At 36.0% G+C, this 27,276-nt stretch overlaps 1 protein-coding gene across 3 annotated transcripts; it reads right to left on the reverse strand.

Moving 5' to 3' along the window:
* Positions 1–1,945: 1,945 nt before the first annotated feature.
* LOC145604946 (uncharacterized) lies at positions 1,946–23,441 on the reverse strand. Of its 3 annotated transcripts, none has more exons than XM_081660941.1 (7): positions 21,298–23,441; positions 20,179–20,553; positions 18,144–18,337; positions 16,152–17,129; positions 14,825–14,850; positions 14,243–14,346; positions 1,946–2,592 (listed from the first exon to the last, which is right to left on the reverse strand). In XM_081660941.1, exon 1 carries the CDS (start codon positions 23,256–23,258, stop codon positions 21,465–21,467), a length of 1,794 nt encoding a protein of 597 aa, XP_081517067.1. In that variant the 5' UTR covers positions 23,259–23,441; the 3' UTR covers positions 1,946–2,592; positions 14,243–14,346; positions 14,825–14,850; positions 16,152–17,129; positions 18,144–18,337; positions 20,179–20,553; positions 21,298–21,464. The 3 variants fall into 3 exon arrangements, with proteins under 3 accessions (XP_081517067.1, XP_081517066.1, XP_081517068.1); XM_081660940.1 differs by lacking the exon at positions 1,946–2,592 and adding an exon at positions 14,091–14,136; XM_081660942.1 differs by lacking the exons at positions 1,946–2,592; positions 16,152–17,129 and adding an exon at positions 14,091–14,136.
* Between the last annotated feature and the right edge of the window lie 3,835 nt (positions 23,442–27,276).

Consider the following 27,276-nt stretch of genomic DNA (forward strand, 5'->3'; position numbering starts at 1 on the left):
TGTATTCGTAATTTAAAAGGGTTGAGGTTTGAGCTATGTACTTCCTCCGTTTTTTTTAAGTGCCACATAGTGACATGTCACACATATCGATGCTAAATTTTAACTAATAATATCTTTATTTATCATAAACTATAAATTATAACAATTAAATATTAATTATCTATACATTAAAACAATTCTAACAAATACCCATAAGACTTTTCTTTTAATGTATAATTCACAAACATTAATCAAGGTATATTTAGTAAATTGTGCCAAAACCCCCAATGAGATACTTAAAAAAAAAAAAAAAATAGAGAGAGTACAATTTTTTTAAAAAAAAAGGGAAAAAGAAATTCAACTTTCATACAGTTGATAGTCTGATACAAATACTAGTATAAACAATTGTTGTTGTCTTGTTGGGAGGACTTTACGTTCAATTGGGAGATTGAACATAAAGTCCTCCCAACAACAATTGTATTGTTAAAGTTGTAAAATACTTAAGGTACTTTTGATTGGAGATTCTCAAGTCTACTAGACTCTAACAATTTAAATTGTCAAATCAAGTCCCAATAAGTAATAACTGAGGTTGTAAGATCTATCCTCATTTGACGCACTTTTGGGTAGGAATCTTACTCTCCAAATTAAGCTATGTTGACTTGTGTGAGATTTCGATTTAAAAGTGCATTTCTTCTTAATTCTCTACATATAAAATTAGAAAAAAAAAATTTTAAAAAAAATCGAAAAAAAAATGAAGTAACATATTTTCTCTATTTTAAAATACTTGTTTCAATTCTCCATGCGCAGAGTTTTAGGAGAAATTAGGGAAAATAATAAAATGTAGAGGTAGTGTAATTTGTGGTTGGTGCACCCGGGTGCACCATGCGCATGGTGCACCCAAAAGAACATTTAGTATATTTAAAAGAACATGGGTAAAAAATGAACATGTTTTTATTTTCTTGCAACTGCAAATCCATCACTCTATTCTCCTGCAATTTCTCACTCCTCTTTCCCTTCCTATCACTCTCCTTCTTGCTGCCAATTTTTACTCTCCTTTACACCATCGTTTTCATTTAAGAATTTCAATGAATTTGGGTAAAAATCATTTCCAAAGTACTCATTTTCTCTCTCCATAACTTTTCTCTCTATCTTTTTCTATTTTTCAAAAAAAAATTCAAAATAGCAAAATTGTTCATCTTCAAAGTGAAACCCAAGAAAAAAATTGAACTTATTTCAACAATTCAACCTTCAAACTTAAACAAATGGTGGACTCAAGTAAAATGTAAGTATAAATTTTGTACATGCAAATTGTTTTTCGTCAATATAATTTAAAAGTCAAAGTGTTTAATTTTGTGAATTTGGGGTTTTTTTTTAAAAAAAAAAAATTAATTAAAGCTATAAAGTACAAGTTGTTCAAAAAAGAACAATTAGAGGAGAAAGAAGAATAGTAATGAATTGAAGCCAACTAGAAGATAACCAAGCAAGGTTAATTTTTCAAACACTAGCTTGTTCTTTTTCAAACAATAACATGTTCTTTTCATTCCATGTTCTTTAAAATATGCCTAATGTTCTTTTCGGAGGTCATGTTCTTTGTCAAACACAAACATGTTCTTTTGTTGAACACTATTATATGCATGTTCTTTTTCAAATACTAGCATGTTCTTTTTCAAACACTGGCTTGTTCTTTTTCAAACGCTAACATGTTCTTTTTATTCCATGTTCTTTAAAATATGCCTAATGTTCTTTTCGGAGGCAATGTTCTTTGTCAAACACAAACATGTTCTTGTGTTGAACACTATTATGCATGTTCTTTTTCAAATACTAGCATGCTCTTTTTCAAACGCTCGTATGTTCTTTTTTCTTTTTTTTTTCCCTCATGTTCTTTAAAATAAGCCTAATGTTCTTTCCGGGTGCACCATGCGCATGGTGCACCCGGGTGCACTATACTATTTTCAGAGGTAGTGGGGTTAGTGGAACGTAATTTGGAGGAAAAAGAATCTAAAAGTGATAAAATTAAGTCCCACTAGTTGTGAAAAATGAATTAAGTATTATATTATTAAACCTTTCCGAAAAAAGGAAATGAAGCAAGTATTTTTAAACGGCCTCAAAAGAAAAATGGAGCAAATATTTAAAACAAAAGGAGTATTTGTCCTAAAAAAAAAAGAAACAATGGGATGTCGAATACGTGTTCCAGCAACAAATTAGCTGGAAGCACTAATCAAGTGGTGATTTAAATCAATATCTAAATTCTCAAGTAAAGTTCATACTTCATAGCACGAATAGAGGGGGAAAAAAATAGAGTAATCTAAGTTGAAGTCACCTTTATTTGATATCTTAATATTAGAAAACAAGCTTTAGCATTATCGTAGAACCTAATATTAGCACACAAATACTACATATTCTCTTTTTTCAAAAAAAAATAAATAAAATAAATAAAATAAAAAATAAAATAAAAAAAAATAAAATAAAAAAATTACTGCATATTCCCTGCTTCTTCCAGAACTCCTCACTTAAAATCCAAAGACACAATACACAGGCGCTATGCTTGACGGGGAATGTCCTTTGCACCATTCAGCTACAGGGGAGTCCTAAATGCTTCAGTCCTTCAAATGACTAGATGAGAGATGACTAACAATTAAAGACGTGCTTGGATTGAGGGTAACGTACAAGTTAGGGGATAAAAATGAAAGTGAATATAAAGAAGGATGAAATATTGATGGAGTAATTGTACAAGGATTATCTAGTGATGGTGTGGATGTAAACAAAAGGGTACTATTACGATATTACCTTCATTATAAGGGTATTAATTCATCCATCTCTTATTTCCTCGAAGTGTCAAGTTACAACTACCATATTTCATTTGTAAAAACTTTATCTCCTATATCATCACCTCTAATAACTTATGTTTTTTCTAGTTTGACTTTTATTACTCCCTTAATTCATTACCCCCAATTGTAGCATAGCCTAAGCTTCAATTTTTTCTGAATATCAACTGCTGAACTGCATGGTACCAACATATTTCTCTGCCCGTATATGCAAGATTCAGTGGCATATTACTATAGGGTAATCATAAAGATAAGAATTTTCAATATGAGCCTGCAGTCAAGAATTCAAGATGAACCGCTTGGCAATTAAAAAGTTCAGTATCCTCCACTAGCTCACAATCATAAGTTGTTCTATCAAAAAAAAAAAAAAAAAAAAAAAAAAAAAAAAAAAAAAAAAACATGGGTGTATGAACAGAAGTATTCCATAACCTCAACAAGAAAAATTATTTAATCTATCTCATAAATGACATACAAAATTTCTTTAAGGACTTCTGAAACACTACCAGGCTTCCAGCTTCTTCAAACAGAATTTTGGCAAGAATTATTGAAATAGCAACCGCGGAATCACACAAAGCATTAAAAAATTAGACACCTGATCAAGCATTCTAAAAAGGAGTGAAGGTTACTAATCCTACCAAGTTCTCAAATTAATTATAGCAACTTTACCATATGTGATATGTAATGGTAGTTCTCCAATTGCAGAATAAATGGCTACAAGTTCTACCTTTGAATCATCAATATATAGCCAGTTGTAGTTGAGCTCAGAGTGGTTAGCTACATCAACTTTTCTCGTGTATACTTCTATGCATTCTTGTTTAAGCTCAAGTGATATTGTTGGACTTAATGATTTTGATGATGACACAACCTTACTTACTTACATACTAATAAAGGCTTGATTGTTTGAGTATGTGATCAGTGCAAAGACTAGGAGAATTAAGTGTCGAGCAAAGATACCATGAGGAACAGGAAAGCCAGAAACAAAGTTATCCAAAAAGAAGAGTTCCCTCACAGGAACTGGCGCTTCAGAAATGAAGACTTGAGAAGAGAAGGTTCCCTCAGGGAACAGAAGGGGAACAGAAGCTTCAGAGAAGAAGCATCACCAGAGAAGAGAAGTTCCTTCCAAGGAACAGAAGCCTCGGAGTAGAAGCTTCATCAAAGAAACATGAAGACTAAATATTTTACATATTTTAGGATTTATGTAAGTATAAGAGAGTTAGTTACATTCGAATTTACTGTGTGGAATTGGTCTAAAAAGATAACATTGTGCTAGCTAATTTTTAGGAAAGTTGTTATTCTCTAACGATTATCTTTTCAAACAAAAAGATTTTATCCTTTTCTGATTTTCGGAAAATATGATTTTATTTTCTTTTCTTTTTCTGATTTTCGGAAAATATTTTTAACAAAATAAAATCTTCCATGTTTTCCAAAACTTGCGGCCTACTCTCCCACGTTCTTCTTCAAGTCGTGGTTCTGCAAAATTGAGGAGTTTATGGTTCCTTAAATTAAGGGACATGATCTTCTTAGTGGGCATGAGTAGTGGCGTAATGGGTTTGCTGCACAATGAAGTTTTCCAAAGCGTTTATTGCTCTATAAATAGTTCATAATTTCTGTTGGAAAAAACTCGTCCTTGCTCACATAAGTTTTCAAGCTTTTAATCGAGTTAAGAGTCCAATTCCATACAAGTTCATAAAAGTGTTCTAAATGTTCTTATACTAGAGTTTGTTTTTCTTTCGAGTTGTAATTGGGGAATGGGGAAGTTCGAGTGAACATTTGTGTATGAGAAAGAGAAGAGAGAAAGAGAAGAGAAAGAGAAGAGAGAACAGAGAAGTGAGAAGAGAGAAAGAGAAGAGAAGAGTAACAAGTTGGGTGACTTGTTCATCAGGGTCTCAAGTTCGTAGAGGAACTTGAGTTTGAGTCTTTAGCTTGTAATAGGATCATTTGCCCTATTATAGTGAAGATTCTTTTCCCAAAATCCCAAGTGGTCGTGGTTTTTTTCCTTGTTAGGGCCAAGGAGTTTTCCACGTAAAATCTCTCTTGCATTCTTTAGTTCCTTCAGTTAATCTCTCAGTTCCTTTAGCTAACTTAATTTTAATTCCGCAAAAAGTTTGGCTAAACTCTCATACTACAATTCAACCCCCCCTTCTTGTAGTATTCATTGAAACAACAATTGGTATCAGGGCCTAACTTCTAAGAGAATCAGGAAACCCTGAAGAAGAAAGGTCTTGGAGAAAATGAATACTCACGAAAAGCTCGAGGAAGGATACTCAACTCAAAGACCTCCTATGTTCAACGGGAAGTTCTATACCTACTGGAAGAACCGTATGGAGATCTTTATCAAGGCGGAGATCTACCAAGTATGGAGGGTCATTGAAGTTGGTGATTTCGAAGTCACCAAGACAAACGCTCAAAATGAGGTAATCCCTAAGCCCATGTCTGAATATGAGAAAGAGGATTTTGACAAGATGGAAATCAATGCTATGGCTGTGAAATTGCTCCATTGCGGGCTTGGACCTCATGAGCACAATCGTGTTATGGGGTGCAAGAACGCTAAGGAAATCTGGGATTTGCTGCAGATTACTCATGAAGGAACTAATGAGGTTAAACGCTCAAAAATTGATCTACTTATGTCTAAGTATGAGATATTTGAGATGCAACCTAAGGAAACTATCCAGGAGATGCTAACTCGTTTTACTAACATCATAAATGAGCTGGTTTCCCTTGGTAGACAGATTCCTACAGATGAGCAGGTTAGGAAGGTTCTCAGAAGTCTTCCACAGGACGAGAGATGGAGAGCTAAGGTGACAGCCCTACAGGAAACTAAGGACTTCACCAAGTTCAACATAGAGCAACTTGCTGGCTCTCTCATGACCCATAAGCTACACCTTGGAGTCAACACTGAAACCATGAGGAACAAGGGGTTGGCTCTGAAAGCAGAAGAGGAGGAAGACTCTGAAGTGGATGAGGATGAAGCTGCCATGATCGTTCGAAGGTTCAAAAGGATATTCAAGAAAGGCCGCACCTCAAGGAACTTCGGGAAAAAGAACTCCAATGCCAAGACTACAGCTGCCACAAGTGTGGATCCCCAGATCACTTTATCAGGGATTGTCCCCTCTGGGAAAATGATAAAGGAAAAGGAAAGGGCAAGGAGCAAGGAAAGGAAAAATTCAGCAAAGCAAACTTTCAAAAGTCGGACATGAGAAAAGTCATGATAGCAGCTTGGGGTGATTCTGACAGTGAAGAAGATGAGGATGACCAACCAGAAGAGGAGACAGCCAATTTGTGTCTGATGGCCAAATCAGATGATGAAAAAGCTTACCTTGAGGAACTCCACAAAGAGGTATTTCTTGATCCTAAACAGCTTAAAACTCTCTCTAAAGATGTCTTAATAGATTTGTGTCTAGAAGAAGAAGAATTCTTTAAAGAAACTTGTGTGAAACTGAATAAGTGTGAGAAGGCTCTTAAGGTTTGCAAGGAACATGGCACTTGGTTGGAAACAGCTTATGCCAAGTCCCAAAGCAAATTGCAAGAGCTGAATATTAAGTATAAACACATAAAAGAGATAGCTGATAGAATCAAGAATGAAAGTATTCTTCTGAATGTTGAATTAACTCAGTATAAGCTCATGAATTCTGATATCAGTTCTAGCAGTTCCTCGAGTGATCAGTTGCTTAAATTCAATGTTGATTTTGAAAATCTGAAAAATGAACTTCCGACTTTAAGGAATAAAAAAGATCAACTTGAAAATGAACTGAATGCTAGAAAGGATAGGAGTATTGACCCAAAAGTTATACCCAAATGGATTGCTGAAGCTCAAGGAAAAAGAACAGAAGGACTTGGTTATATGACCAAGAGAAAAGGTAAACAAAAGAAATGTGTTGAGCTTCCTAGCATGAAGATGTGTACCTTTTGTGGTAAGACTGGACATCTCTATGGTCAATGTTGGAATAGAGAAGAAGCTAATAAAAAGAATGTAAAACAAGTGTGGGTCTGATATTGCATCCACGTCAAAGGAACCCAAGGAAACCTGGGTTCCTGATTCTAATGCTTAGTTTTCTTGCAGGTTCTAGTGAGGGGGAACAACTCGTGGTATCTCGACAGCGGGTGTTCAAAGCATATGACAGGTGATAAATCAAAATTCCTCTCACTAGAAGACTACCCTGGAAGAACAGTAACCTTTGGGGATAACAAGAAGGGCGAGATCATTGGAAAAGGAAAAATTGGAAGATCAAAATCTCATTCCATTGATAATATGTTCTGGTCGAGGGCTTAATGCACAATCTGCTCAGTATATCACAATTTTGTGATAAGGGAAACTCTGTAAGTTTTACTTCTGATTCTTGCAACATCATCAACAACAAATCAGGAAAGGTTGTTCTAGAAGGAACAAGAAGAGGGAATACATATACTGTAGACCTCAACTTAATCCCAAGGAACAACCTTACATGTCTGAGTGTTGTTGAAGATGATCCCCTGCTATGGCATAAATGTTTTGGACATGCTAGCTTTTCATTACTGGACAAACTAAGGTCAAGGAACTTGGTTGTGGGACTTCCTATTATCAAGTTCCTACAGAATAAAGTTTGTGATGCATGTGTGAAAGGCAAGCATGTTCGTTCATCTTTTAAATTGAAGAAAATGGTAAGCACTACAAAGCCTTTGGAACTAATCCATATGGACTTGTGTGGTCCCATGAGAATTCAAAGCAGGAGTGGCAAGAAATATGTTTTGGTTATTGTTGATGATTATTCCAGATTCACTTGGGTTATTTTTCTTGCAAGAAAAGATGAAACTTTTGACGAGTTTGTTGCTTTTGCTAAGAAATTACAGAAAATCAGTGGTCACTCACTAGTCCATCTCAGATCAGATCACGGAACTGAATTTGAGAACTCAAGATTCGATGAGTTTTGCAGGGAAAATGGCATGAACCATAACTTCTCAGCTCCAAGAACTCCCCAACAGAATGGGGTTGTGGAAAGGAAGAAGCGAACCCTTGAGGAAATGCCTAGAAACATGCTGATTGCAAGTGGATCGCCAAGGAACTTCTGGGCTGAAGCCATGAATACAGCATGTTACATTCTTAACAGAGTAACAATCAGAAGCATCATCAACAAGACTCCCTATGAACTTTTCAGGGGAAGGAAACCAAACATATCTCATCTTAGGGCCTTTGGTTGTAAGTGCTTTGTACATAATAATGGTAAGAAAAATCTAGGCAAATTTGATGAAAGAAGTGAAGAGGCTATATTTCTTGGATATGCCTCTGATAGCAAAGCTTATAGAGTTTACAATAAGAACTCAATGTGTGTTGAGGAAAGCATTCACATAATATTTGATGAAGTTAACCAGTTTGTGAGTGTACAGGAACAGGAAGAAGATAATGATTTTGAAATAGGATTGATCAGAGACAAAGATGAAGAAGAAGATCAAAAGCAAGCCAAAGAAAAGCATCCTGCAGCAGAAGAAGAACCTCAAGAGAATGAAGACGTTCCTCACCAAGATGAACAGGTGAATGAGGAACAAGCTGAAGAGGAACAAGCAGAGGGAACAGAACAAAAAGCTCCTCAAATTGGAGTTCCAGCAAGGGAATTTCATCCCAAGTCGTTCAGGTATCAAGGTTCCCATCCTACTGATCTCATAATCAGTGACATTGGGAAAGGAACTCAAACCAGATCGCAAATGAGGAACTTCTGTGCGTTCCAAGCATTTATGTCCATCCTAGAGCCTCGAAATCATCAAGAAGCCTTGGGAGATGCTGACTGGATAGTAGCCATGCAAGAGGAACTAAATGAGTTCGAAAGGAACAAAGTCTGGCACCTTGAGCCAAAGCCCAAGGAAAAGAAGATCATTGGGCTCAAGTGGGTGTTCAGGAACAAGCTGGATGAGCATGGTACTATTGTAAGAAACAAGGCAAGGTTGGTTGTGAAAGGCTATAACCAACAGGAAGGTATTGATTTCGATGAAACCTTTGCTCCAGTAGCTAGATTAGAAGCTATTAGAATTATAGTAGCTTTTGCTTCTTTTATGGGTTTCAAACTCTATCAAATGGATGTGAAATGTGCTTTTCTAAATGGTTTCTTAAATGAGGAGGTGTTTGTAGAACAACCTCCAGGTTTCGAAAATCCTAAATTTCCAAATCATGTCTTGAAGCTTGGTAAAGCTCTTTATGGGCTTAAGCAAGCACCAAGAGCCTGGTATGAAAGGCTCTCAAAGTTCCTCCTGAAAAATGATTTCAAAAGGGGAAAGGTTGATAAAACTCTTTTTCTTAAATCTAGAGGAACTGATTTGTTGGTAGTACAGATTTATGTTGATGATATTATATTTGGTGCTACTAACAATGGTTTGTGCAAGTACTTTGCTGAGCTAATAGGTGGTGAATTTGAAATGAGCATGATGGGTGAATTAAATTTCTTCCTTGGACTCCAAATAAAGCAAACAGCAGAAGCAATAATGATTCACCAGCAGAAGTACATCAAGGAACTTCTGAAGAAGTACGACATGGAGAATGCCAAGACAAATCACACACCTATGGGAACAGCAACGAGACTTGATGATGATCCACAAGGAACAAATGTGGATCAAACGACTTATAGAGGTATGATTGGTTCATTGCTATATCTAACAGCCAGTGGGCCTGACATCTCTTTTAGTGTTGGATTGTGTGCTAGATTTCAGTCTAACCCTAAGGAATCTCATCTGACGGCTGTTAAGAGAATTTTGAGATACCTCAAAGGAACAGATAACCTGTGTCTGTTCTATCCTAGAAGTGATGACTTTATGCTTAGAGGATTTACTAATGCTGACTATGCTGGTGACTTAGTCAACAGGAAAAGCACCTCAGGTATGGTTCAGTTCCTTGGCTCTTGTCTAGTTTCTTGGGGTTCCAATAAACAAAATACTGTTGCATTGTCTACTGCAAAGGCTGAGTATGTAGCAGCAGCTGCTTGTTGCTCTCAAGTCCTTTGGATTAAACAACAGTTGCGTGACTTTGGTATTAAATTTAATTGCATTACTATCTATTGTGATAACACTAGTGCAATTTGCATATCTAAAGATCCAGTTCATCATTCAAGAGTCAAGCATATTCATATAAGGCATCATTTCCTTAAGGATAATGTTGAAAAGGGTTTAATTAAGTTAGATTTCTGCCAAACTGACAATCAAATTGCAGATATATTAACTAAGCCCTTAAATAGAGAAAGGCATGAGAAGATGAGAATGGAACTTGGGATGATTAAGTTATACTAAGAAAAATGCATCAAGTTCCCTCAGGTATGAAAACTCAAACTGACGTGCTTAAACTATTGTATACTGTGCACAAGTGTTATATGTTTAATTACATAGTTAAGGCAAGTTGTGAGCAGGAGTAACATTTACTAATGGGCATGTAAATTTGAAAGCCATAGATATTAGAAGTCCAAAATTGATTGCATGAGCCTTGTTGAATTGTTCCGTGTATCAAGTTGTATTTGCAAGTGATTTCATTATTTGAATTCAAAAGATAAAATTGTTGTGTTTATCTGATCTTCAAAATTCCAATTTTTTTTTTATCTAAACACTAAATTCGGATGAATATATCAAAATTCATCATCATCTTTTGTTCAAAAGTTGCCCACATCCATTACTCTCTTGAAACACGGTTTATGTTTCCCTAAGCATTAAATAGGAGTGTCAAATCAACTAAATTCACCTCACCTCCCAAACGACACCTCACTTATTCACTCCCTCAAGTTACCTCCACCATAAAAACATGTCAGCCTCACCAAAATTTACACCACTCAAAAATTACCTTCTCTCTCATCACTCCGATCAAAATTTCTCACCAATGTCTGTCTCACCAAAAACCCAAACTGAAGCCGAAGAAATCACAAACCCTATTCCAGAAATCACCATGGAAATCATCCCCGAAACTCGAAATCCTGAGCCTCAAAAGAAGGAATCTCCTACTGAGTCCAATTCTTCCCGAAAAAGAAAAATCGAGGACATGCAAGAAGAGGAAGAAAGCGTTTCGGAGATGGGTGTCGACTATCGAGACAAGCCTGCTTCTATGAAGAAACAGGAGAAAATCAGCGATCACTTTGTGACAGGTTTGGCACTTAATTTACCTTGGTGTAAATCTGTTAAGCTTTATGAATTGTTGGATTTGCTTGAAGCTCAAAATTGGGTGAATCTGTTGGGTGAGTGTTTTAATCGAAGTTTGTATGTTGATGCTATGAAAGATTTTTGCAAAAGCTTTAAGTACTCTAAGGGTACTATTCACTGCTATGTGTATGGGAAGGCTATTGAGTTTGATGCTATGTATCTGGCTGAATTGTTTGATGTGCCTAATACTGGGTATGATATTTATTTCAAAAATAATGTGATAAGGAACCCGATTCCTGATGCTAATATTGATGAAATAGTGGAATATTTAGGAGGTGACCCGGAGGAAACCTACATAAACCACAATGTCCTAACCCCTCTTAACAAAATCCTGCTAAAATTTGTGTTCAATGACATAATCCCTCGCTCTCAAAAGAGACAGTGCCAACAAGCTTGATTCTGTCCTAATCTACTGCCTAGCCAAAAAGATCCAAATTAACTTTCCCTCTATCATGATCCAACACCTATCTCATTGTGTTCCTAAAGGCAGGAAGGTTGGATATGGTAACCTACTTACTTATGTGTTTGAAAGGTTTGGCATTTCCTTTGCTGACAAAGAACCCCTGCCCCTCAAAAACACCGAATACATACAACCCATTTTCCTTGAAAACCATAAGATGAAAGTTGTAGATGGGTGTTTTGACGTTGTGCAGGAAGAAAGGAGGCCAAAAGAAGTAGGTGGTTCAGTTGAGGGGGAAGTAGGAGAAGATCAGGCAGGAGAGGCCATAGGGAATGTTGTTCAGGAGTTGCAGGAACAAGAGGAGGAAGAGGAAAGGCAGGTGGAAGAGGTTATTGAGACAGGGGGAAGGAAGAAAAGGAAGAGTTTGAGGTTGATGAAGAAAAAGGAGGCCCCAGCACCTATCTGCATAGATATAACTGGGGTACAGGAGGAACTGCAGAAAGTTACCACCTCTCCTACTTTGGGCAAGTATGCATCTACTTCAGGTTTTGCAGCATTTAGTTCCCCACCTAAGGTTCCCAGCGAGGATGTGAAGGAGTTAAAGGAGATGCTCCAGAGGGTGCTGAAGGAACAAGAGCAGTCAACGGTGAAGATGGAGGAACTGGAGAAGAGTGTGCTCACTCTTGATGCTGATCTGAAGAAACTGGTCAAAAGCTCAGAACAGGGGAGACAGTCCACAGTGAAGGACATCGTGTCTCAAATCAGCAAGAAGCTTGAGGATCTTGCTGTTAGTGATGACCAGAGCACTGCTTCCTAACCTCTCTTTCCTTGCAGCCTTTTTATGTTGATGAAACTTCTGTTTATTTGTTTTTGGGAAACAATTTTTTAAATTTGGTCTGTAATATTTTGGGCACTTTAATTTCTTTTGTTGAACTTGCAAATTTGGTACATTTGGCCGATGTTTTAAATCGGTTTTGGATGATGAATGTCTATAATGCTTTTGCCTATATGCTTTGTGAATGTTTTCTCTATATATGCATGCTTCTTGTCTTAACACTAGACCACTTGATGGTGCTGCGTTATGGTATACTATGCTTGTATGTTGGTTTTTGATAATGCCAAAAGGGGGAAAAGATGCAAACTATCCAAGGAAACTTAATCATTCTATGGTCTCTGTTCGAAGTCTTCTCAGCAAGCCTACATCTCTACAGGCAGGTATATGTAAATACAAGTTTTTCCATTTTTGCAATTTTTCTTCTTTTTGTTTTCTGTCTTTATGTTTATTAAGTAGTTCCCTTTTTGCATTGCATTATATTTTTGCATTTTCCTTCTTTAGTTTAGGATGGATTATCTTTGTTTCCTTGTAAGTAAGTTTGGATTGTTTGTCATCATCAAAAAGGGGGAATATTGTTGGACTTAATGATTTTGATGATGACACAACCTTACTTACTTACATACTAATAAAGGCTTGATTGTTTGAGTATGTGATCAGTGCAAAGACTAGGAGAATTAAGTGTCGAGCAAAGATACCATGAGGAACAGGAAAGCCAGAAACAAAGTTATCCAAAAAGAAGAGTTCCCTCACAGGAACTGGCGCTTCAGAAATGAAGACTTGAGAAGAGAAGGTTCCCTCAGGGGAACAGAAGGGGAACAGAAGCTTCAGAGAAGAAGCATCACCAGAGAAGAGAAGTTCCTTCCAAGGAACAGAAGCCTCGGAGTAGAAGCTTCATCAGAGAAACATGAAGACTAAATATTTTACATATTTTAGGATTTATGTAAGTATAAGAGAGTTAGTTACATTCGAATTTACTGTGTGGAATTGGTCTAAAAAGATAACATTGTGCTAGCTAATTTTTAGGAAAGTTGTTATTCTCTAACGATTATCTTTTCAAACAAAAAGATTTTATCCTTTTCTGATTTTCGGAAAATATGATTTTATTTTCTTTTCTTTTTCTGATTTTCGGAAAATATTTTTAACAAAATAAAATCTTCCATGTTTTCCAAAACTTGCGGCCTACTCTCCCACGTTCTTCTTCAAGTCGTGGTTCTGCAAAATTGAGGAGTTTATGGTTCCTTAAATTAAGGGACATGATCTTCTTAGTGGGCATGAGTAGTGGCGTAATGGGTTTGCTGCACAATGAAGTTTTCCAAAGCGTTTATTGCTCTATAAATAGTTCATAATTTCTGTTGGAAAAAACTCGTCCTTGCTCACATAAGTTTTCAAGCTTTTAATCGAGTTAAGAGTCCAATTCCATACAAGTTCATAAAAGTGTTCTAAATGTTCTTATACTAGAGTTTGTTTTTCTTTCGAGTTGTAATTGGGGAATGGGGAAGTTCGAGTGAACATTTGTGTATGAGAAAGAGAAGAGAGAAAGAGAAGAGAAAGAGAAGAGAGAACAGAGAAGTGAGAAGAGAGAAAGAGAAGAGAAGAGTAACAAGTTGGGTGACTTGTTCATCAGGGTCTCAAGTTCGTAGAGGAACTTGAGTTTGAGTCTTTAGCTTGTAATAGGATCATTTGCCCTATTATAGTGAAGATTCTTTTCCCAAAATCCCAAGTGGTCGTGGTTTTTCTCCTTGTTAGGGCCAAGGAGTTTTCCACGTAAAATCTCTCTTGCATTCTTTAGTTCCTTCAGTTAATCTCTCAGTTCCTTTAGCTAACTTAATTTTAATTCCGCAAAAAGTTTGGCTAAACTCTCATACTACAATTCAACCCCCCCTTCTTGTAGTATTCATTGAAACAACAGATATCATATCCCTAGTTGTTTCAGGCTTGCCCATTTCATCCTATATTATCTATATAAAATAGTAGGCAAAAAAACATAGTTACTGACTGATGAAAACAAGATAAAAATAACATCCTAACCTTGAAGAGCTGAAGTGCAATTAGCTTGTATCATACCTGAAATTTCATACAAAAGAGACCCACAAGTAGTTTTCACTTCTGAAAGAGGATCATTCTGAAAGTCATACTAAGAGAGATATTTAACCACCAGATGTATCAACCTACACAAAAGTAAAGGAACTCCAATTCAATAATCGGACCAAAACTAAAGTCAAACATAATGCACCTAGGAGCATAATGCGCAAGCACCAAAATACAATGATTCATACACTAAATGGTGCAACCAAACCCAAACATTCACGAATTCCTATAAGAGAAACTGCTTTAAAGAGCTCTAAATTTGCTTTAAAAAGCTCATATTACTAAGGTGTGACTGCAAAGGTGAGTCCTGATTGACCCAATAATGCACTAAGCCTGCACCATGACACCACAACCCATAAAGTAAAACAAATGTAAGCATACATAGCACAATAATATAAACTCGAATCCACAAAAGGAATGTAATATCGTTAATGTATACAAGAAGCTGCTCAAACAATGACATCTTTGACAAAATCTATGAACAACTATGTACAATTAATTAACTAAAGAATTTTCTCAACTATAATCTATCAATCATTTATTCATAATCCACAGTACCTTTCATCATTAGAAATCCCCAAAACCTGTCAAATGAAGAATACAACAATGAACAATCAAATGAAGAATACAACAATCAAATGAAGAAAGCAACAATTTATATACTTGTATTAACCAATAAAAAGAAATTACAATATATATATATATATATATATATATATATATATATATATATATATATATATATATATATATATATATATATATAATAACTAACTTTTGGTGATGAAATATACAAATCTCACAATATTTCTAATCACACTTAATGTAAAAGAAAGATATACCACTGCTCTAAAATTGAAAATGAAAAGGATGTTAGTTATTGATGCACATAAACTGACAATTGAATATACAGATTAGTTTAGAGTCTTATTGAAAGAATTAAAATGGTATGTGACCCTTAGAAAGTTAGAAATCCTTTAAGATCTCCCACTCTCTCAGAAAAGCTAGAATTCCTTTTAGAATCCCATATTTTCCCCTATAACCAACCTTCTTAACACTAGTATTAGAAACCAAACTACTTTACATCAAACCACCACCTCCTTTCCCTTCTCTCCTGCCTGCTTAGACATCTTCTGAAACAACCTAGCAGCAACAACCTAATCTCAGTTTCTTCTTTCCTCTTCTCAGGCATCTTGGTAGCCTCATTAATGTCATTCGGTCTCCACGCATTCAAATTACCCGTCAAAAAATACATCAAATCTGAAGGCTCCTTACTATTTGTCCCTTTTCCTTGTCTCATTTATCCTTCTTCCCCCCCCCCCCCCCCTCCTCCCAACCTTCTTGTTCCCTCTTCCTCCCTCCCTATAACTCTATTTTACGGTTTGAATGATTTTCCCAAACCCCCCATTGACCTTCTTTAGTAACTCTTTTGAAGTGTTTTGTATTCCATATCCCAAGTACACTCTTGATATGGTCTCTTAAAAGTAATCTCTTTATCTCTTTCTCTCTCCTTTTTATAAGCTTGCAAAGTTTATAACATAACCAATACTTTCAGTTTCATTGATTGAAATGCAATGCTTACACAACTGCCTTTGGCACTAAAGACAGGACCACCACAATTTCCCAAGTTTATGGCAACATCCAGCTACAACAGTAGTATTCTTCAAAAAAAAAAAAAAAAAAAAAAAAAAAAGCTACAACAGTAGTATTGCAAAAGAAATCAGCAAAATGAGATCAGGCCAAAGTTAAACATGAACACAAGCAACCTGTGAATAACCGGCAAGCCACGCATATGATTATATTGATTTTAGTGGTCTGAGAGGTACTTCAAAGATTCATCTAACCTTTTCTCTTATGTTTATATATTGACAGGGATAGGAACTACCTGTTTTGTGATGAATATATCTTGAGCTTGTAAATCTTAGAGCATCAGAAACACCAGCATACAGTCTACAAATTCAGAAAAATTAAGGATTGCTTATCCCAGTCAATAAATGTTTAATTGTATCAATCATATGCATAACATCCCCGGAGTGTCTAGATTTTCCATGAGAGCGTTCAGTAGCAACAAAGGATTATGATGTGAGGAAATTTTTACAAAAATTCAACTTTTTTTATCACTAAACCTTGTCAAATCTTCCTGGCTCCCTCAATAAATAAATAGACTCTCCAATTAATTCTCTTTAAGTGATATAGTGTTGAATGACTTGAATCTGTTCATAGGATATATGCATTGTGCTTCAGAAATCATTTTACTCAAATCCAGATACCCTATTGAATGGGAAAAAAAAAAAAAAAAAAAAATCTTCCAAACATGCTTTATAATATACATATATGAATTTCGAGAAATGAGAAAATATTTTATGCTTTTTGCTTTTGAGAAGAAAAAGGTAGTGGTTAATATTCCCTCAGTAACTCGATAATATCATTTCTTCATCTAAACTTGAACTAACAGCATATTAAATAAGTATATTCCATTGTTGTAGCTCAAGGAAAAATTCACTCTTATTACAAAAATTTAATAAAAACAGAGAGAATATTTAGCAATACCATACATAAACAGGTTGCTCAAGCTTCCACCTTCAATTCACCCTCATCTTCTCTATCAATAACTCTCAAGACTGCTGGCAAAATGACTAATGAGCTTCAGCTCAGCCCTGTCTCATTTCTTCCTTCACATTGCACCTTTCTCTCCTCTCTCGTGCACCCCTTTATTATACACTCACCAAAACAAGAGAGATTAATCATAAAATCATCTTATGGCCTATTTCTACTCTCGTCATTTTCATCCTCACCTAACTTCGGCATAAGGCTTTTTTTGCTCCTAGCATGCTTTTCCATTTTCACCAATGATCGTTGATGCCTATCAATCACATACTATGCCACATTAAACTCGACATTGTCCATATAAACACGACCACTACATTATCAAACTACTATCTCTTTCCGACTTTAGTTGACACATTACAAGTTCATATGACAAAATATTAACCTCTAAAAATTGTACAAGACCGATAGACAATCATATCTCTTATCATTAAGGCTGTATTTGGCTCATCTTATTTTGTCTCCTAAACATGGGTAGTAAAAACTTTATAGAAAATAATAATAATAATAAAAAAATAATAATAAAATTAAAAAAAAAAAAAATAAAATAATAATAATAATAATAATAAATAAATAAATAAATAAAGTTTGTCTGAAATTGTCGTATTTGTATGTAACTTTCGGGAAACCAAAGAGCTAATGCACAGGTGCCAAAAATGGTCCATCGTTTGACCTCCTATTTAATTTTGAGAGACTGCGATGCTATGTTTTGTAATCCTGTAGACATTATGCTGAATTTGAGTTCATATAGATTCTTTAAAGCATGCAGCTGTTCTGGTGTAGTTTTCTGACTAAAATAGGTGACCAAAAGTATAATACTCTGGAGTTGCTTTTGTTTTCTTGTTGATGTAAATTGTTCTTTCAAGTAATTGTACTTCAGCCAAACATTTTGATGCTGAAGGTTATTCCCATTAGCATTTTCTAATCCTTGGTATATTTCACATTAGCAGAAATCTTATAGCTAAAAATTACCCCAGTATAGCTAAATGAATCAGAATTAATTGATTTCGAATTTCTCACTAAATAAACAAAAAATTTACAATAAGTAGCAATTACCTATGTACATTATTGTCTAAGATTTCCAAAATTGTGTGTGCTAATAAAATGTTGGGTACTTCTCCAATTTTTAACTTTTGTCATATTTTTCTTGAATTTATATTTAGTTGAATTCTAGGGTTTCCAAAAACACTCAGTAATCCAAAATCAAATAGATCAAATATATCACCAGAAATCATCAATATGAACAAACAATCAAGAAGAAGAAGAGAACCTTGACGGCGGCGGTGGCATCCACAGTAGAAATGTCGATGGCGGCACGAGATGAATTGATGAAAAAACAAGAGCCCCAAACCTCGAATCTCCCTCTCTCGCAGCACCATAACGAATGGAGTTTTTGATCTTCTTCACGAGTCCAGGGTCCTTTCTTAACACCTTCTTCGTCACAACATGGACGTCTTCCCATATCTTAGTCAACATCCAAGATAATATTAATATTGCAGCATCAGATAAAGGATGCAAGGGCAGAACTGTTCAAAACGAACAATAGAAGAAGCTAGGCATACACATGGACTTAAGAAAATGTTTGCTAATTCAATGGTAAGATATAAAATGCCTGCTTATATATAACCAGAGAGAACATAACTGTCTATAACCGTCATTAGAAAGTAAAGCAGGTAAAAAGGAAAAAAAAAATTGTACATGTGGTGTGGTTTGTTGTGTTGTGAAATAGTAGAAAGATAGACATATAAATTCAGATAATTCAAAAGATGAATTAATAACAGAAATACAGAATATAACGAACACATTGCAAAGCAATAATGAAGATAACCAACTGCCTGCTCATTAAAATACGAAATAGAAAAAGATTACAGTTGTTAACATTACAAGCATATATAATATGATTTGTGGACAGCAGAATATAAAGAACCAACATAAAATCCTAACACTTCAAATAGAAGGAATATTACAAATGTCAAAGGCAAGAGTGCAAGACCAACTATAGTTTTTTCTTGGTAAAATCTTGTATAAGAGCATTGAAATTTCACTTTTTTGAAGGTAGCTATTTATTGTCTTGCAATAAATTAGCAAGAAGCGCTCTTCTAGTAATAATCCATACTGCTCTAATTCATATATTCTTGCACTCAAGCAAACACAGCAAAAAATTGTTGCCCTCCTAGGTAAGAAAACTCACATTTTAAACAAACCAACCATAACAAGTTTGACTTCCCATTGATGCCATTATTGCATTGTTTGCAATAAACCTAAGTCGGTCTTTATCAAAAAAATTCACTTCAATGTCAATATACCATGAGAGGGAGAAGAGAAAAAAAAAAAAAAAAAAAAAAAAAAAAGGAGGCCTCCTACAACTAACTTTAAGAGCTGAAGCCAAGTAGAAATTCTATACGTTTTACCAAGATTTCTCTAAAGTACAAGTAATCAAACTAAGACATATAAAAATCATACAGTTCACAACTAACCTTTTATCTTGTCAATGATATCAGGAAACTTATTTGATATCCTCAGATCTCCAACATCAAGGATATAGGAAACATAGTAGTTATTCTTTGCCAAATCAGATTTAGATAGAAGAGTGTTCCTTCTATCCTTTGCAGTACATGCAACATTACATTTCCCAACAATAGCTTAATAAACAAAAAGGGGAGAAAACTAAGATAATTTTCTTAACTTCTTTTAAAACATTTCGACCATGTAACCCTATCCACATTCACAGACTGTTCTTGCAGGGAGCGTCCTAGTATTAGACAAAATTACACCTGACTTGCCAAAAGGGAATGTAAACATTGCTCTTAACAAAGTCTCGATAAACTTTGATTCACCAAGTTCATAGATTGGACAGCTATACAAGGTTGATTAATGATATACATCATTTTCTTACAGCAATTGATAGCTTCATCCAACCATAAAAGTTCTGAGTACAATATGGCTATAGTGCCTACTGATTCATTTGGGCATTTGGATATGTGCCCTTACTACAACATATACAGAAACTCTTCCAAAGGAAAGACAATTTTCACTTACGAATAACAAAAACAAAGGAAATGTTAAATAGACGCGCATAGCAAATTGGAGTAGTTAGAACAAAACTACCTAATTTTGTTCAACCAATATATATTCATTGGACACATAAAGTGCATAAATTTGATAAGTGAAGTATTCACAGTCAATCAATCAAAGCCTTAATACCATAAGTGAAGCATTCACAGTGATTCCCCAAAATACAATTTGTTATCTTGCCAGACATGGGAAATTATTAAATAAGTGAGCAAGAAGGTAGGATAAATTACCATGTTGGAAGCTCCATGGCCCTCACCAGAAGCCACAAATAGGTCATACTATAATGGCTTGTACTCCTTAAGAAATTGCATACATCTATTGGGCAGAAAAACCATATAACTTTCTTTCTCTTGCTCCTGTTTTTTACTCCCACATCTTTACAAGTTTAGCTATATCTGTATCTTTCGCACCTTGACCATATAGGTAAACACAGTCATGAAGACACTATTTTACACCTTGATAGATAAAAGACTTGTAAGAGTTAATTTCTGAATCATCTGTTACTATCTTGATTCCCATTTGAAAGTTTATTGGCTTTCCTCCACAAGTTATTACATAGTTTGGTGCTTTGGTCACCTAGAAGAAACCACTGATCAACACAATACCTGATAAGGAAAGAATTACAGTTACATACTCCAAAAACAGAAAGTACTATCCACAATTGAAGAATAAAACTTGAGCAAATAACAGCCTAGGAAACAATACAGCAACTCCTTGCTGCCATTGAAGCTAACAAGGGGTAACAATTCCATTTTTGACACAAAAAATTAACAATTCTTAAACGAAATAGAACATGCAAATTTGTACATAAGCTTCAACAGAAATATACATTTAAGACAGATATACTAACATAGTCATTTATACTATCGACATACTACGCTACCGACACGTGATTTTACCTAAAAACCAATACGAGTAGCACATATTGACTCGTGATTTTATCGTAAATTTAGCCATGACGCTAGATGAGTAATTGAGTATGACACAACAACAATTCCATACCGCGCATAAAATACTCCATGACAAATTATATGAATGTAAGCTTTAAAACAAAGTAAAAAGCTTTTAGCATACCAACTGTTCGTAGAGATCCCAGAAAATGACTATTATAAAATATTAAAAATGAAATAAAATAAACTGTTCTTCGTCTAGGTTTGATATAGATAAAACAGCAAAGCTCACAAAGACACAAGGACAGGACCGTTTTGGCGGTGGTCGGGGTACTGCACTATAAGATTCACTCTAGACTTTGAATAATTTTCTATAAATAAAAGAGATCTTCATAACTTCATATAATTTCGTAAGACTAATAACTGTACTAATTTAGGTAGTACAATAATTTATATTACCTACACCAGTAAAGAAGGTAGTTGAGCTAGAAAGCTTGAATGAACACAGAGCAAAATTACTTATATCCCGTCATTCTTTTCCAGAAAAGGGTATCCGTATCCCTGTCCAATTTCGACATGCTGCATTGAAATGCCAGGATACAAAAGTCACTTAGCTCAATGGGAGGTCAATTCAGGTCTTGCATGTGCTTGTAAACATTCTTTGAGATAAGCTTTCTTTCCAACAAGTGATTCCAAAAGACGTCTAATAAGTTGCTCTCGCTTGCTTTTGAAGCACTAAAACATTTATATATTCTCAATGTTACACTTAACCTACTCTTGTACATCTCATCTAATAACTCTGAGGTCTCCCTTCTCTTCCCTTCTTTAAAGTAGGCAAATGCCAAGCTAGTGTATACAAGACTGTCTCCCTTGATTCCTTTCTCTTCCATGCAATCAAAAATTATTTTAGCCCATTCAGTTCTGTCTTTTTTACACAGACTTCTAATAAGAGCTCGATACACTGAGATATCAACAAATAGACCTCTCTTTGCAAGCTCATTTGGCAGTATTGCTATTGCCTTTTCATTATCCAGGTGACAGTAAACATCTACAATCCACGAATAAGTGCAAAAACTTGGAGAATAACCCGCATCAAGCATATCAAAAAGCAGCTCTTTTGCTTTATCTATCTCTTTAGCGTTGCAGAAACCATGTATAAGTGCCTTAAAGGTATATTGGTCAACCTTCAACCCACCCTCTAACATCTTGTTTCTGACCTTTAGGGCAGATTCCAGATCTCCTATCTTGCAATAAGCATTTATCAATGTATTGCAAGTAACATTATCAGGCTCTACCTTCTTCTTGCTCATCTCATTCAAAAGCTTATTTGCATCCCTTAACTTCCCTTGTTCACAAAGTTTACGTAGAATCGAATTGTAAGTAACAACCGATGGATAGACACCTTTAGCCTCCATAACTTGGCACAATCTCAATGCTTCCTCTAGGTCATTTGCCCGACAATATCCATCAACCAAAGTGGTATATGTCACAAGGTTAGGTTTTGCACCCTTGATATCATTAAAAAGCCTCAAAGCCTCCCTCATCCTACCTTCCCGACAAAATCCAAATAATAGGCAATTATAAGTCACAATATCGGGTGCCACACCAGCATTTTCCATCTTGTATTGAACAGACAAAGCTTCATAGTGTTTACCATTCTTCACATACAAAGAAATCAGTGTATTATAGGTGAAAAGATCAGGCAATATACACTTCAATTCCAACTCATTCAACAACTGTTCCGCCTTTTCCACATCCTTAGACTTGCAACAACCATGAAGCAACACATTATACACATGAATATTAGGATCAATCCCAAGTTTCAACATTATATTGTACATTTTCCACATGGTAGCAGTCAATCCCACCTTCACTAGAGAGCTCAAAAGTACAGAACAAGCATGTAAATGAGGTTTAATTCTATTAATTTTCATGTACTCAAACACTTGAATAGCATCCTGGGTCCTCTTAGAATCAACATAATATATCACTAACCAACTCAAAATTTGCGAATTCGAAGCCGGGTCATGATGGGCACCCACAAGGGCATTCAGAACAGTGGGGGATGATAAATAATTCTTAAGAGCAACTTTTTGAAGCAAATTCTGTGCAATTCTAAAGTGGTTGTGTTTTGTCAGCAAATGAATCATAGACCAAGTAAATTCAAGGGAATGTTTATACCCAGGAATCTTTTCAACCCATTCATAAAATACCCATGAATCATAATAATCTAATGAAAGATGTGATAATATTTTCTCAACTTTTACTGAACTCAAATTTGAACCAATTTGGGGTTTTAAAAATTGGTTCCAATTACCCTTTAATACAATTGTACATAGAATTTTAATGGATTTAGTTTCCCTACTAGACTGGATTTCTGAAATGGCTCGACCGAAAACAAAAGAAGTTAAATTGGGCATGATAGACTTACAATTGCTGTGTATCCAATTGAAAAAAAGTTCCTCTGCTTTTAATTGAATGCAAGGAGAAGAAATTGGTTCGATGAAATAGAGGTATTGAAAATTTATGAAGCTTGCTCTGTTTTTTCTTCTGTTAGGCTTTTTGTCGAACAGTTGGTGTGCAAGTGTTTTTTCTGTTTTGGATTTTGGCGTGAAGGCTGATAGAGTGATAAGTGGTTCGACGTTGAATACGAAGTATTTGGACTGGAGGTGATCAAGGTTAACGCAGACCCAGCCCGACCCGACTCAGTTTTAGGCTGGTTTTGGGTAGCTTTTTCCGACCCGAAATTGATCGGGTCCAGCCCGAAAAACTAATTTTATTGGGCGGGTTTGGGAATACGCTTTTACGCATATTTAGTTGATTATTTAAGCCCGGTCTGAAATTGGCCTGAAAAACCCGCATGGCCCGACCATTTTGGGCGGGTTTGGACACAAAAATCCCGCCCCGAGATGTAGGCATAATTTTTTAGCTTCGGCCCGACCCAAACCTGGCCCGGGCCGCCCAATGACCACCTCTATATTTGGTTGAGGTCTTGAGTAGCATTATAACGTTATTGTACTCCCTTTGTCCCTTTATTTGTGCTCCATCGCCATTTCTAGGGTCAAATCTTAAGAACTTTTGACCATAAATTACCGTTAATTTATAAAAGATAATTAATATGAGTGATTTTGTTAGATTCGTCTCATTTTTATTTTATTAATATCACGTTTTTATTTTTTTACGTGTTTAAAAATAAAGATATAGACGTTTTAATACGCGTCTTGGAGAATGATGCACAGTCAAATGGGGCAAAAAAATAGGGATAGAGAGAGTAGTGGTCATTTTAATATTTGGGTATTAGGGTGATTTGTGAGGGGAAAATTTTAATACAGAAAAATACAATATCATCCTTTTTTTTTTCCTTGTGAAGCTTCCTAATATTAATTTTTTCTTACCTTTTCAAAAAAAAATACATACATATATATATATATATATATATATATACACTGGCGGATCTACGTTGTGACCTGGGGGGACACGTGCTACCCCCAGAAAAATTAAAAAAAAAAAAAAAAATCTGTTTACAAAAAAGCCTCCTTTAAAATAAAATATATACCCTAAACAATGCATAGTATTTAAGAACCAACGGTGCTTCAGCGGTAAAAAGCAGGTGTATAAAATTTTCTCTTAGGCTTGAGGGGTCAGCGGTTCGAATCTCCACAAGAACACTTTCTTTTTAGTTCATTTCTTTTTTTTTTTTCCTTTTTTTGAGGAATTTTTAGTTCGTTTTAGTTCTTTTTTTTTTCTTTTTTTGAGGAAAGTTCATTTTTAAGTCTTTGTTTCGTTATTATTACTTTTTTCTGAAAAATATCAATTATTATTACTTTTTTCTGAAAAATATCAATTATTATTATTTTTTTCCCCAAATTAATTTTCTGTTTCTTGACATTAATATTCAAATAGAATAGATAAAAATGACTTCATCAAAAATTGATTCTTCACCAAATTACATACTTTTCACTTTTTTGACTTTATGTTCAAACATCAAACAAAAGTAACTTCCATAAAAATTGGCAACAATAGAAGTATTTCGATAACTAGTATGATTGACATAATTTATTACGGCTCATTGCAAAATCTAAAGATGTTTAATATTTGATGATAAAGTTTTATAAAAAAATGACAATACATTACGCAAAAATTTAACTGATAAACTCAAGAATATTGTGGAGAAAACGGCTTAGCCTTCTGTATTCTATTAATCACAAATATATACTCAATACAATAGAATACCTAACTTGCATAAAACTCCTAACAAGATAGACTTGCCAAATATACAATATAACATAAATATAACAAACCAAACTCTAATACTCCCCCTCAAGTTGGAACATGTAAATCACGAATGCCCAACTTGCGCAAAAGAAAACCAAACTGTTGACGTCCAAGAGCCTTGGTGAGAATATCTGCCAACTGATGACCTGTCGAAACATATGAGGTAGAAATATTACCGTTTATCAACTCATCACGAACAAAATGACAATCTACCTCGATATGCTTTGTACGCTCATGAAATACCGGATTCTTGGCTATATGCAAAGGCGACTGATTATCACAAAACAACTGCATAGGCTTTGAATGCTTAACACCAAGAATAAACAACAACATTTTCAACCATTTCAACTCACGAGAAGTGAGAGACATAGACCTGTATCCGGCTTCAGATGAGGATGTGGCTACAGTGGGCTGTTTCTTAGTCTTCCAAGAAACAGGGGAACGACCTAAGAAAACAAAATAACCTGACAATGAACGGCGACTCAACGGGCATGCCGCCCAATCACTATCACAAAACGCCGTCAAGCGTAAATCTGTCGTAGGTCGCAATAAAATACCTTGTCCCGGGCTACCCTTAAGATAGCGCAAGACACGAATGGCCGCATCCAAATGAGAAATCTGTGGAACACTCAAAAACTGTGCCAAAACATGCACTGAATAACTCAACTCCGGTCGAGTGACCGACAAGTAAACCAAACGACGATACTGTTCCGGATGAGCAAACGGCTCACCGGAGGCATGTGCAAGACGATGATTCTGCTCCATCGGAGTATCAATGGGTTTACCACCCAACATTCCTGCCTCGGTCAAAATATCAAGAGCATACTTTCGTTGTGAGAGAAAGATGCCCGCTGGACTCCGAGCAACCTCAATGCCCAAGAAATACTTAAGCAAACCCAAATCCTTCATATAGAAGCATTTGCTCAAATAGGCTTTAAAACGAACTATGGCATCATGAGAGTTGCCTGCAATTATCAAGTCATCGACATAAACAAGAACATGCAAATAGACATTGCCCTGTACATAGCTAAATAGAGAGTAATCAGCATATGAGTTTTTAAACCCAGAACCTCGTAGAGCACTGGACAGTTTTGCAAACCACTGTCTTGGGGCTTGTTTCAAGCCGTATAAGGATTTGTCCAACCTGCAAACTTTGCCAGGTGTCGAAGTACCGTACCCTGGAGGTAATTGCATATATACTTCTTCCTCCAAATCACCATGAAGAAAGGCATTATGAACATCCATCTGATGCAACTCCCAATTAAAAGAAACTGCAACAGATAACAAAACACGTACCGTAGTCATCTTTGCAACCGGAGCGAACGTCTCATTATAATCAACACCTTCAACCTGACGGTTGCCACGAACAACCAAACGAGCCTTGAGACGTTCCACCTTTGACTTGTCGGTGTACTTGATTTTGTACACCCAACCACAACCAATGGCCCTCTTGCCTGGAGGAAGATCCACAATGGTCCATGTGCCATTGCGTTCTAGAGCATCAATCTCATCTTGCATAGCCTTACGCCAACCGACGTCTTTAACCGCCTCTTTGAATGAAGACGGTTCCTTTCCCTTAGTGATCGTCGCCAGAAAACATCTATGTCTGTTAGAAAAACGATTATATTCAACATGACAAGCTATAGGGAAAGGTTTACCTAAGGAATGTGATTGAGGAGGGACGACAATTGATGTAGATGGGTCTATATTTTCAGAAATGATAGTATGAGTAACATAATTCCGATGCCACGAAGGAGTACGTTTTTCACGATGACCACGACCCAAATTATCCGACGAACTCCCCCTCAAAATTTCACCATCTAATTCTCGCTCAACAACAGTCGAAGATCGCACATTACCATTACCGGAAGGAGAAATATCGCAAGCAACATCACTAGAATTATCACCGGAGCTCGAACCACCGCCGGCGGGCTGCCCGGAGCCCACCGGGACCACCACCGCCTGGGCAGCACCCTGCTGCTTCGTGGCCAATGGTGCACTGCTGCCAGCAGCAGCCTGCACACGCTGCTGGACAGGGCCTTCCGCGGCCTGCCTGTGGCCTGGCAGCTGCTGCCGCGGGTGGGCTGCGGTCTGCTCTGTCTCGCGACCTGGCAGCAGCACCACAGGCTGCTCCACAGCCTGCTTGCGGCCTGGCAGTTGCTG

This window comes from Chenopodium album, chromosome 22 (genome assembly GCF_948465745.1).
Source record: "Chenopodium album chromosome 22, dcCheAlbu1.1, whole genome shotgun sequence".
NCBI classification, from domain to species: Eukaryota; Viridiplantae; Streptophyta; class Magnoliopsida; order Caryophyllales; family Amaranthaceae; genus Chenopodium; species Chenopodium album.

Bases quoted from the DNA above. Each gene is read 5' to 3' on its own strand.
- LOC145604946 (XM_081660941.1), bottom strand. From the start codon at position 23,258: ATGCCCAATTTAACTTCTTTTGTTTTCGGTCGAGCCATTTCAGAAATC.